The sequence below is a fragment of the Drosophila mojavensis genome, unplaced genomic scaffold (genome assembly GCF_018153725.1).
Source record: "Drosophila mojavensis isolate 15081-1352.22 unplaced genomic scaffold, ASM1815372v1 contig_231, whole genome shotgun sequence".
NCBI classification, from domain to species: Eukaryota; Metazoa; Arthropoda; class Insecta; order Diptera; family Drosophilidae; genus Drosophila; species Drosophila mojavensis.
The window spans coordinates 6349654-6363717 of record NW_025318772.1 but is presented as its reverse complement, the minus strand read 5'-3'; the positions used below and the strand labels follow the sequence as shown (position 1 = coordinate 6363717).

Here is a 14064-nt window from a genome sequence, read left to right as displayed (position 1 = left end):
GAAGCCCCTGCGAGTGGCAGATCGCTGGGTCGAATGGAGATGGAGATGGGGGTTATTGTGAGAGCTGCTCACTTTTAGGTTATCCGTAATTATAAAGTGAAATAAATTGATTGCTTAACGGCAAAGTTAATGACAGCCAGCGTCGGCTTCCTTCCCATCTTAACGCCAGCAATGTGATGCGATGACGCCAGCGAGCAGAAAATTGTATTGAAGTACGAGAAACACTCGCATTATCGCACTTTTATGTGGGACCCGCAGCAGCAGCAGATGACGACGGCGGCGGCGGCGGCGACGACTCTTCATTTGGCACGGCATGAAACTGCAATTGCAATTGAAATTGCATTGAGCACACATCGATCGACAAATCCAATTTAAATTAAGAACACTCAACAGTGTAGGTACCCAAAACCAAGCAAAGTGGGTCTGTGGGACTCTGAAGTCATTCTCACGGTGCTCTCGAGTGCCCACTGTAGTGGGCAGTGGGTGTGCCGCGCTGACTCTGCCTCTGGGAACAATATATGCATACTAATGCGGGATAAACCACCAAGAGAGCCAACTACCATTTTCATAGATGTATGTAGCGGTATTATATATGTATATAATTTAGATAAGGGCATTTTTAATGGGATTTACTTTAAGTTACTTATTTGAGATAACTGCCAAATCTCAATCCGAAGTTGAGCTTAAAAAAATCCCATTTATAACAATTTTATATGATTAATGCAATCATTTCTTCGAAAGTGTGTTTTTTTTATATATACATATACATATACATATATATATATATATATATAACGATGGCTTGTCATGCTTTTTTTTTTTTTTTTTTTACATTTAGTCAGTCATTATGTTATTTAGTAAGAATATTAAGTAAAGCTGAATGTACATTTTAATAGTTTATAGTTAATATATAAATAAAATATAATTTTATGGGCTTGAAAAACTTATTAAAGCAAAAAAATAGAAAATAATTAAATTATCTACAAAAAAATAAAAATAGAAATACTTATATAAAAAAAAAAAGATGAAAATATATATATAAAGTAATAGATTAGGTATAAAACAAATTCATAGAGAATCATTTTTTATTTTAATAAAATTAAAAGGAATATATATTAATATTTAGATAAATTTTATATTTCATGTTTTAGTGTTTCTTATTTATCAATTTAATGAACATTTGCTTTTTTTATAAATTGTTTACAAAATATTTGCATAAATTTTATATTTTACATACTAAAACAAATAAAAATGAGACATATAATCGTATATTTTCATGATTTTCATTATTTATTTCGAGCAATGAATAATAGAATAAAAGTATTATTTATATTTTTTATTTTATTTTTCCTTATAATTTTCAGCTAATTTTACGTAATAAGCTAAATTTTAAATTTAAAATTAGAAAACTTTTCCCAATTGGTGTTTGCCTGTTCTTGTTCGCTCATAATAAACGGTAAAGGCCATATTCCCCATTGGCATGCAATGGCCGCCTACAGTTGGCAGTCGGCAGTCGGCAGCCAATGGGGCGGCAACAGGTGCAAAGCGACCAATGCCAAATGAGCAGAGCCAGCGGCAGCTCACCTAGCCTACAGCAGAGACACCTCGCTCATTAGCACACCCACGCGAGCGCGCACACACACACACAAACACACGCACACGGTGAGTAAAGAGCAAGAACTAATTAACATACAAAATGAATGCGGCGGGAGAAGCAACACGAAAAAAAATATATAAAAACCGCTAAACGGCCGTTCGCTATGCTCACTCTCTTTTTTGTTACTCGTTCTCGCGCGTTGACGTCGACGTTGACGTCAGCGTCGCCGTTGGCTTCAAGTGAGAAAATTATTGAAGCTCCACCTTTTTACACACACACACACACACACACAATCAGCTGCGGTTGCCAGTGAGAAATGCATATGTTTAACTATGTGTGAGTGTGTCTGTATGTGTGTGTGTGTGTGGGGTGGGGGTAGGTAGAACACATGTTAACCGCATTAAAAATTAATGTACAAATTGTTTATTATGTTGTTGAGTTTGCTTTTTTCGCCGTCGGGCCCACACATATACACATGTATATCTGCGTTTGCATGCCTATGTATATATGTGTATATGTGTGTTTGTTGAGTTTTGATGGCTTTTGACTACGCAATCATTGCAAACAGCTTCAGGATTTATTTTATTTTTCATCTTTTGCCTTTGATTTCTTTGGCGGGCTTCAACTTGTTGATTGAGAGTCGAAAAGCATTTTTTATTCTTTTTCGTTTCTATTTCTTTTGAATCTCTTGCCCAAGTGCTGTTGTTGCTGTTACTGTTGCTGTTGTTATTATTTTTATTGCCCGCTTGCATAGCTGTTGTGCGTGATGGACATTCTCAAGAACTTTTGCTTCTTGTCAACGTCAACAAAATGTCAAATGTGTTGCAATCCCGAAAAAAGCGAAAAGTGGCCAGGCACATGATGTATTTAAGCTGGAAACTCTAACGCACAAAAACTTGCATATACAAAAAATAGAGAATCTTAAGTGCAAATGATTTTTGCTCCAATGATAAGTCAAATATGGCCAATTCCCTAGAAATTCAGATTTTGTGTAATCGAGATACAAAGGAATTAAAATCAAAACGTATAAACAGTAAATGAAGTATTAACACACATTGCTTACATCCACTCCAGAATGTTAAGTTTAACATTTTCCCCTTAGGCGAATATCGTAACGTAACAGCATACGATAAAGCACACAGTCTCTGGCATTAACATTAACAGTAACAGAGGCCAAACAGTGATTCGCTCTCTCCAATTGGAGAGCGTCGCACTACCAATACCCCCGCACTTACACACACACTCACACATACACCGCAAAGCAGTAAATGGGGGCGGGGGTGTGTTGTCATATCACCTCGGCAGCGCGCTGCCGCCACGCACACAGCCAAAGACACACACTATCAACAAACGGTGCGCCGTTACACGTTGTCGTCGTTCTGTTATATGGCCGCTGCCTGTTATTGGTGTATGGGTGACACACACAAACACACACACAGAGCTACGTTAAACTATCACATAATAAATGTGCTCGTTGCTCTCTCGCTCAGTCGCTCTCGCGTTCGGCTGTTCGCTCTCGCTTTGTGCCGAGCACAAATATACTGAGGCACCCTTACACACACACACACACACTGGCAGGCAGAGATGTTGTATCTGATATTGTGAAGCAGAAACTGAAGCTGAGGCAGCCCAACGTAGAAAACAGAAATGAACAGAAACCGTTAGTTGTATTCTAGACGTCGCGTCGGCCGCACACGCGCTGCTCCCCCACAGCGCTCAGAAGCCAACGCATTGGAAAAACAATTGTAGAAATTGCCGAGTCGAAAAACAAAAAGCAAAAAAAAAGTATCTCAATCTCAACGCGCAGTGTGCACCGAACCACATTCGAAATTCAAAAACACAAATAGTGCCCAAATCAAATAAAATCAAACAAAAATAATGTTTTCAATCGGAATATAGCACAACAAATAAATACAAAGAAAAATAATTTTTTAAAATCAAGCTGCTCCAATGGCCGCTACATGTGTGTGCTTAAGCAAACCTTTCTAATCGAACCCAGATCCAAAACACTTGACAACAAAAGTTACCAATCGAACCGTAATTAAAACAAAATACACCAAACTTGTGGAACACAGAAAGTGCAACAAAAAACAACAACAACGACAACAATAACAGCAACAAAAAGCATTCCAATGTTGTCCTGTTTGGCGCCATCGTCTACACGTTTTGGCCAAGAGGATAACATTATACAGCAGAGCATGCCATCGTCCACAGCCTTCTCCATGCAGTGTAAGTCCAAGCCAAGCCAAGATCGCAAAAAAAAAGAAAAAAGAAAAAAAAACACTGTAGAATCTTGCGATGAATCATCTCCATCTCAATTGTCTAGAAATTCATTTTGCATTATCAGCGCGATGCAATTGAACTTTGTCTGAGTGTGAATACGCTGTGTGTGTGTGTGTGCTCCAATTCATTCAACTTTTGCAAAACGCGCCAAAAGCCAATCAAATCTATGCCAACCAAGCGCTGCTGCTGCTCAGTGTCAATGTCAAAACATTTCCAATGAATCGCCGCCATTTTTCAGCAACTGTGTGGTCCCCCAAACTGAAATTCACCTTAAACGAGTAAGCGACACAGCAAAAATATAAGTAAATAACAATAAAACAGAGAGAGAGAGAGAGAGAGAGAGAGAGAGCGAGAGCGATCATATTTCCTTGCGCTTTGCCTCCTACGCCAAGGCAGCTCAAGCGCTTGCTGCCTGAGCTCATCGAGCCCGATCGCTCCTTCAGCACAGTCGAGCGACCACAAGCGAAGCGCTGGCTATGCAGGCGCTGTTTAATCACCTCCCAGCTACAGTCTTGAAAATAAACACCTATGAACGACACACACACATACACACACGCGCGCGAGGCAAGAAAAAAAGGGTTACAGCTAAAAAATATTGAATTGTTATGCAGAATTCGAAATGCTCTGATCGGCATATTGAAAAGATTTCAAATGAAAGCCAATTGTATTTCTTCACATTATAAGTATAAGAAATCTGATTTATATGTTCATTTGTTTTATTTCTTATAAATGCTTAAAGATAATTGCTAAATACTTTTCCAGTTCAGTGAGTTGGAATATGAATATAGAAGATATGAATGAAAATAGTTAACGAGACCTACGAGTTGAAAGGGAAACTAATTGTTTTATACATTGTATCATTAGCAATATTAATGTATTAAATATAATAATAGTTAATATTATAAAAAATATTATTAGCTATTGGATGACTAATATGCTAGAGAGCTAAAGCAAATTGAACTAATTGAACGGGAACTGAGAGAAAGCAATGGGTTTATTATTTATCTTATCTCATTATATTACTAATAATGTATTAAAATAATATTATCATCTTTATAAATCGTATAAAATTATATTGATTTATAAAAACATTTAACAGTATTAGTAAATTTTTTGAATTGAATACAAAAATAATAGCTTAATTTTTTATTTTTATCTCATTCACTAATTATATAGTTTATTATACCATAATATAATATTATGCCTTTCTAATTATTGTATTCCAACAATAATTATTTTAAACTACAATTAGGTATTTGAATATATTTTTAGATATGAAAAACCAATCCTTGAAATTAAATCTTTTATTTACATTTGTTTTATTTGTTAAACAACTTTTTATACATTAAGTATTATTTAATTGTATTGTAATTACATTGGGGGTCAAAAGTGGAACGCTGCCTTATAGAGGGTCTTACATAAACTTTGCAGCTGCATCGTGTAGAATTCATTTATCTTTTATGTCTTTATAATTTCATCAACTATATCTCTCTTTTGTTGAATTAATATAGTTAATACATGCAAAATAAAAATAACTGTTACGCAAAATTTTATAGTTTTAAAATGCAAAAGCTTGTGCCAACTAAAAAATTAATTTGCTAAAAATTCTAATTTCTGAATTTCTTCATGGAAGCTTTGTAATATATAATAAATATATGTATATACATTATATAAAACTATAAATTTATAATGTAAATCAAATTCATAGATATAAACAAATATATGAAGTTATAAACATTTTATATATTTCTTACTTATAGATATGCAAAAATATATAAACAATAGTTTTGTAAACTGCATTTCTAATGCATTTCATATTACGTATTTATTTTTGCATATTTACATTAATTTATAGTATAGAATTGATTAAAAACTGCTTTTACTATTGATTATTTAATAAACTAAATCAGGCAAGGGAAATACTAGTCTAGACTAGAGACGTTATACATTTTATTCATTATCCACATGCAGCCTTTAGTATTATATTATATCAGAAGTACTTTAAGATCTCAGGTTGAATTTACCTTTGCCTCGAATATTTTTTTTTTCATTTTTATATTTTCTTATGCGGGTGCTTCAAGAATATAAAAAACGCAAAAAGACTTTTGTATATCGTACGATTTTGGCTGCGACCAATTGCAAACGCATTCGAATTTGATTTGTTGGCAGCCGTTGGCAGCGCGTTGCCTTGGCCGAGAGTAAGATGCGATTAGCTGCTGTAGGTGGGCAGAGGCAGCAGCCGAGACAGGTGGTGCGGCAGGTAGGCAGCTAACAGCGCAATGGCTGAGAGTCAAGTGCTGGCGCCTCCTACAACGTCAACGTCACCACCATTCTCAAACACACACACACGCACACACACACATATTTACAGAGAACACACCACACACCTGTGTGACATGCGCACGCGAACAGGTAGAACATGTCGGAGCTGTCTCCGTCTCCGTTCCACTTGCTGAAAACCCGGTTAAACCTGTTCGAGCTGCTGCTGCTGCTGTTGCTGGGCAAATGGCAGCGGTTGGGTTCCATTGATTGATTGTGTGGTTGCAATATGGGCATTTCCCATTCTGAAGATTTCCATTTCGGTTTTCTCGAAATCCGAATTCAATTGATTAAACAGCCAATCCAAGTGTAAACAAAACATTAAACTGTCAGTGGGCGAAGCTCATCAACGCCCCGACTAAAGTGAAGGTGTTAACAAATGCACCGCAGCTAGGGAAATTCATTTAAAATAGCTTCGATTTTATTTGGTTGGCAATGGGAAATGGAAAATGGAAACTGGAAAGCGTGCTACGAAAATGAGCTAGAAATTTATGGCGCAATTTCATTATAGCCACTGCCCACGTTCATGTCTCACGACTCACGTCTGTCTGGGTGCCCGTCTACAAGCATATTCACATTCACATTCACACTCGCATTCACACTCACATTCACACTCACTTTCACATGTGAATTCACATTTCAAAGCTGTGACAATTAATAAGCAGCGCTAAACATACGGATTAATTGCACATGTTCGCAGTGGAGGGCAAGGGAAAGGGAAAGGGAAAGGAAAAGGCAATCACTGCATAGCTAAATAGCTAGAACGAGGGCAGTTTCTTTACTTGTCAGCTATTGCTATGATTTATTAGCTATCCCTGTGATATGCCATAAATCTGAAAATGTTGCCATTTACAATGATTGATTTCAGCCAAAGCATTTAGAGAATCTTTAGAAAGATGCATTGCAATAATAGATGAAAACATTTGAATGAAATTTGTTATAGAAATATACGAGAATGTTGACCATGTATTGGTTGTTGTTAATAATGATATTGTGAATAATAATAACAAACGAGAAACATAATAAAAGCAGAATATTTTAAGATGTCTTAAATAATGGTATAATAATAAATAATTAAATAATAAAAAATAATTATAATAGATATATATCTTAGGAATCTATATTAGTGTAAGAAAATCTGAAAAGACTCATAAGTCTGTCAATAAGTTAAGTCTATAATAATAAAATATTGTATATACATATATAAAAAAAAAAATTGTTATAGAAATCTCCTTAAAATCTTTAACATTTCCGAGCTTATGCTATTCAGAGAAACTTTCTTAAAAATTTAGATGATTTTTATGAATCTTAAAGTGCAGATATTTTTTGCTAGATATACATATATCACTAGATTCTAATTTACCTATTTTGCTATAAATATTTGTATACTTGAGCTATATCTTATTTTTTAAATTTCTAAATTTTTCGCAAAAATCTGTATTTTTCCCTATACTTTTTCTATATCTCTATATTTTAAATACTGTCAATACACTGAAATAATTTATATAGAAATTTTTATAGCACAATAAAATTTGATAATCGACGCAAGATTTAAGAAACAACTCTCGGTCGCCGGTGCGCCAGGCCACACAATAAATTATAATTTATGGGCATTTAAGTAGCGGCCCCTGCGTTTCTTGCCGTGTAAAGTGGGCCGTTGTAGGTGGTAGGCGGTAGGCGGCAAGCGGCAGGCGGCAGGCGGCAGGCGACTAAAAGCCAACAGAAAATGGGCGCAGGCTAATCGATCGATCAGGCACAGGTTGCCCCATATGCTTATATGAACTACTACACACAAAGATACAAAGATACAAAATGTATCTTTGCTTCGCTTTTTTTCCGGTTGTTTGTTGTTTGTCTGGGCCGCCTTTTGATGTCACTGGGCAGCTGCGGCCGCGATGTGTATTAATCGCTGCTACATTGAAAACGCTGTTCGCTGCTCGCTGCTCGCTGCTGCTAGCTTCTCCCTGGCCTCGGCCCGCTCTCTTCTCTGGGCGAAACTCGTTTGGTTTTCTTTTTGGGGCGTGTGTTTGTCGCGTTTCGAAATTGCTCCAAAATGTCATAAATCAAAAATTTTGTTAGCCCAAAACACCAGAGCTAAAAACCTGTCTGTCTCCGTGTTATCACCTACACACAAATTATGTATTTGGTAACGCCCCTACCTCCCTCCCTCCCTCGTTCCGGCGCACCGCCCCCGCCGACCGACGATACCTGACATTCGGTCTGCCTCGTGCAACAGTAAATCAATGCTGAAAGCTCTGCTAATTTCTTGACGTCCAGCTTTATATTCTCATATATGTTATATGAACACGATTTGGTTTTTGGTTCTTGTTTATGGAAATTGTTGCTTGTTAATATAATATTATGATTATATTTTTATTTACTTTTAACTTGACAGAATATTTCGGCGGTTTCCTGTAGTTTCGGGGCCAAGCAAATCAGCATAAGTTTGTCTTGGCCTTTGTCTAAATATTAATATATTATATTAATAATAAAAATTTTATAATGCATACAATCGATTCTGCTTTTAAATATCAGCTTAATATAAGAAGATTGGATAATTGTCATCAATATTTATCGTGTTATCGATCAACGCTCTATTTATCGATCTTATTAGCTTACGCGTTTATTCATATTTCCTTTTTAGGAGTTTATTGAAACAAAACTTACATATCTATCGACCTATCGATATCATATTTTGTTATCATTTATAATTCGTAATTGTAAGCCTCTTTATATACCCAAGTGTTTATTTAATGCAGCCATTCAATCCAAAAGAAAGTCTTGCTTAATATAATAATCGATTAATCGATTGTCACTTTTATAGCCTCAACACATTTAATGCTGTATAGCCATAAGCGAATCGCTGTTACGCTTTATTAAGATATACTCCATATTGATTGATCGATATTTATCGATTCCTACATAAATTGTTATCGATTGCAGCTTCTACAGTTTCTTCATATTTCATGCGAGGACCCTACTTATACCTATCGATTTACCTACTTATCGACTAGCCAACCTAATTTCACTATTATCGATTGCTATTTCCCTCTGCCTCTTCACATTTCGTGCTTGTTCTTCATTTACTGTTTTGTTTGTTTTTTCATTAAGCAAATCCTTGGGGCATATTTTCAACACATCCTCTGGACAATGCTGGCTCGTATCATTTATCTAGGCAGACGCTTGAGTCGATGCGACTTGACTCGACTGGGCTTGCTGCGCTGTTAATTAATCATTTTGGGATGTCAGTGAATGTCAGTTTTATATGCTGGTGCTGTCGGTGCTGCCATTTATATTGTTACCAGCCTTGTGCTAGGCAAGAGTCTCACGTTGACATACGCTCCTGTCTGCTGTCTCCTGGATGCCAGCTCCTGGCTCCTGCATAAACCTGAAGCTGAAGCTGAAGCGGCGTCTGGTAATCGAAATTAAACAAACTTTCGCCCAACTATTTGCGAGTGGCTGGCTGCAAAATGATTAATTTGAACAGGCGCAGTTAATGCCTCAAGACAACTTGTTTGCTTAAGCACAGACACTAGACTGATCGTATCTAAATAGATGTCTATGGGTGTGTGTATCTGTGTGTGTGTGTGTGTGTGGTTGCGATTGTCTAGCAACATTTTTGAGCAGCTGCCAAGTGCTGTTGCTCTTGCAAATACATTTTCTATACATTGTTTATTGTAAGCGCCTTTAAAAAGCTCAATTGGAGCTCTTCAAGCACCATAAATCAATGGCCAAAAGATACTCTGGATATTTACTTTGATATTCTGCAACTGCCATGGCTGCTGCTGCTCCTGCTCCTCCTCCTGCTACTGCTACTGCAACCTGCCGCAGCTTTGTGCAAATTATTTGCCGCATTTTATTTTGTATTTTTTGCCAAGCAAAAATTGTTTGCCAATATTTTTGTTTTTATTTGTGCCCATTGCTGCTGCCTTTGTGCACAGAATTGAAACAAAGATAACTTTGAAACAGTTGTAAAGTGAAAATTGCACGGAATGCTGCACAACCCCCGTCCCCCACTCAGCCCCTGGCCACCACCCAGCTCCTGTCCCCTAGCCAGTGCCAGGCTCAGCGCCTCCAAAATGAAAAAAGCTGCCGAAAAAAATTGTTCGTCTCTTTTTTTTTTTTTTTTTGGTTTTACTTGCTTATTTATTTAATGCCAGCCACACGACGAGACAACAACGCCAAAAAAAATATATAAAAAAAAAAACAAATTTGCCAAAAAGTAACAAAAAACAAGCGAAACAAAAATCGTGGCGCAAACAAAGCGAATGCGACCAACCCAAAAGGTGTAGCCAAAGGGCTTGCGAAATTGCAACAGCAGCAGCGGTGGAGGCAGGTGGGGCAGGGGGCGTGGCACAGCAGCCGTAGAGTGTTACGGCCGGTTGGAGTCGATATTCAAACAGCGCTTAACGGTTGCCAGGCACAATTTAACATGTAAACGATTTTTGTTAACTGTTCCCAGTTGCCAGAGACGAGGAGGGGAGCAGGGGGAGCAAGGGGCATAGGGCCAGGGCAGAAGCTGCATTGGTTACACTCTGATTGCCGTTCAATTGCAATAAATTTCGCACAATTGCACAATAATTGTTAAAAGTTGAAAGCAAACCAAAAAAAAAAAAAAAAAATAGTGCAAGAAAAATAAACAAAAGGCAAAGAAAAACAAAAAATAAAACAAATATTAAATGCATCGATACATTTCATTTGACTTTTATGCATTGCACTGAACACAAGAATTTATTATGCTCGAATATTTCAATTAGCTGACAAAATGAATATAAATTCATTTGCTAAATGTAAATGGCATTATTAATACAATCAAATATTAGCAGAAAAGGTTAGAAAAGCATTAAATGAAATTTATTAAATGAAATAGTTGACTTTACCACTAACAACATGATCATTTTTTATTATTTCATAATACATATTTTTTTACTTGTTAAATATATAAATTCATACAATTGATTCAGAATAATATTAGGATATAATTTTATATCATTTATTCTTTTTTTCAATAATTTTGTAATATTATAATTTGTTTGTTTTTAAACGTTTTAAGACTTTGATTACTTTTATTTAACTATTTCTTTATATATTCATTATTATATAAATTTTTTTATTTGATTTTTTCCACTTTATTATATTTAATTATTATTACTATTATTATTATTATTAATTTTTTTTTTTTTTTTTTTGCTCTTCAGATTTATTTTTCATCTTTTAATACATTTTTTTCTTTGTATTTATTTATTTTTTTTTTTTTTATTTACTTTTTTATTGCATGTTAGTTAAAACTTAAAAACTTGCAAATAGTCTGAAATAACTCAATCGAATCTTTGGAGAATTTATCTCTTATATATGTATGTATGTATGTATATGAGATATACCTTAATTTTGTGCATTTATAGAAGTTTAGCTTTTATTGTTATTTTAAAAGATATCTCTGAAATAATTGATTTAGCAAATTCTCTGCCAATTGCTAATCTCAGCTGTCAGCTATGCCCTGCGCAGCTGTTGCAGCAATACGCTTCCCCTTGATATATATATATATATATGTATGTATGTATAGTACTTTACATATGCTTTACATGGAGGCATATTTCGTTGGTGTAATTGCAAGCGAACGCCTACGCAGCGAGCAGAGTTTTTCAAGGTAAATCACAAAAATAGAGTGCGGCCAGAGAGCACATATGCTGCACTGAGGACACAAACATGCCCAGGCAGCAGCCGCAGCAGTCTCAACAGCAGCAGGAGTCAGTGACGGACACGGCTCGGTTGGCTATTAAAATTTCACACTCAGCAAAGCAAATGCTACAAATAAAATAAACCTGGCAGTCAGCTGAAGCAGCAGCAGGAGCAGAGGCAGAGGCAGGGGCAGCATCGCCAGCTACTCGCAGTGTGCTGCACAAATAAATAAAAACCAAGTAAAGGGCAAAATGCGTTGGCTACGTTTTGGCATCTACTCCCTTTGCAGTGATCGCAGCGCTATTTATAGCTGAAAACGGAGCGACGACTGCAGCGACTCCAGGCACCACCTTTGCCATTGCCACGCAGCAGTTCTCTTACCTAAGCCACCTTTGTGCTCACACACACACAGACACTAGGCACATACATGTGTATGTATAGCTCTGCCTCATGCACCTTTAAGTGCCCTATGCGAGTTCCAAATTTAGCACGCCTCGGCGATTATTACTTGGCATTTGAGTCGGGGTCTTTTGCGTTTTGGGCATATGTTTTTCATATGCGGCTCAAGTGCCACTTGAGAACGAACGGACGGACAGACGGACAGACGGACAGTCGGGACAGGCAGTCCGTGAGACAAATCGAGCAAGAGTTGAGCCCACGCCCAGCGTTGCCAGATTGCTGTAAACTTTCGCACGGCATTTGCTTTCGTTTCTAGCACTCGATCCACATTCCGTTATTGGAGCCATTCGCACCTAAACAATTGCCGGCCCATTCCCAGCGGTTTACATTTACATGCCAATTAATAGCTAAATCAACAAATTAAGTGAGGTGTCGCTTACACTACGCAATTGGCCTAACTACCACGCCCCCACTCCTCTCTCTCTCTCTCTCTCTCTCTCTCTTTCTCTCTGTTTATTGCCATCTGCCATTTGCAGCTAATTTTATGCGAAATTTATTTAATAAATATGCTAAAAATGTTGCCTAGCTGCAAATGAGTTGGCGCTGCTGCTGCAACGAGTTGTCTCTGTTTATAATTAAGTGCTAAAAATTTTATGTTTATTATTTACGGGCAAAAGCTGAAAAAAATTGAAAAAAAAAAAAAAAATTAACTCTGCCAGGCGATTGTCATTGAAAGCGGCGCCACCTGTCGGCCATTTGTCTGCAACTGCGTCAGCGTTTTAGCAACAACAACAACAACAATTAAACAATTAGAAATGTCTAAAGTAGCAACAAATTTCCTTACCTGAGTTGGAAGCAGCAAAAAAAAGACTTAAATAAATGAAGAAAACAAAAAATGTGTAGAAAATGTCATTGGTTTACATTTCGGGCGGATCCGGTCCAATACGGCCAGGCCCGGCCAGGCCCGGTGTTTGACAAGCGCCTGTCATTGAAATATTAAAAACACTTTAAAAACTGACAGCCAAATGAGCATGAGAAATGTTCCATCAGATGCGAGCGCTGCGGCGCAGGTAAGAGCTGTCCGCCAGCAACCGCCGGCCATAAATTACACGTGAAACGCGAAAGGCGAAAGGCAGCAGCATTGAGAGAAAAGTTGGCCAAATCAAATGAAACGAAATAAATAAATTTGCATTAGCCGGGCTTAGCGGAAAAATGTCTGGGCTAATAAAAGCTGGCAATAAAAAGCACATAAAATTAGTTGGACGCACAAAATACCGCAACAGCAACAACAGCAGCAAATGTATCTGTCGCCACAGCCAACACACAAAAACACACACACACACACACACACACACACACACACACACACAGAGAGATGAAATTGTTTTTATTATTGATTTACGCTGTTTTCCCCCCACCCACATATACAAATTATATATATTATTTATAATAGCCGTCCCCTTTCATGCCGGCACTATTTTCGGCTGCGCGTGTAGCGGCACACACAGGTGAAGCAGCATTGACACCAATTCCTTAATTCCATTCCATTCCATTTTGTTTCTGAATTGAGTTGAGCAATCCGAGCCACAACAAAGAGCCACACGGCATTTCATGAGCTCCAATCGCACGACAAGTCTAATATTATATTCTTTATTGTTTTAAATGTTGCTATTGTTGTTGTTGTTGTTGTTGCTGTTGCTGGTTTGGCATTCGTGCGACATAAATTTGTGTGCAGCTTTCATTTCACATGCTGTCAAAATATATTTTGCGTCTTACGAACTGTCAAA

The 14064-nt window shown here is 37.1% G+C and overlaps 1 protein-coding gene across 1 annotated transcript in view; it reads left to right on the top strand.

Annotated features, from left to right (window-relative positions):
- Positions 1-3269: 3269 nt before the first annotated feature.
- LOC6575148 (zinc finger protein 1) overlaps positions 3270-14064 on the top strand; it is a 31132-nt gene continuing 20337 nt past the window's right edge. Inside the window, exon 1 of the mRNA XM_002001128.4 lies at positions 3270-3826. Coding sequence (XP_002001164.3) covers positions 3730-3826 — 97 coding nt within the window. The 5' untranslated portion in view covers positions 3270-3729. The remainder of the gene's footprint in view (positions 3827-14064) is intronic.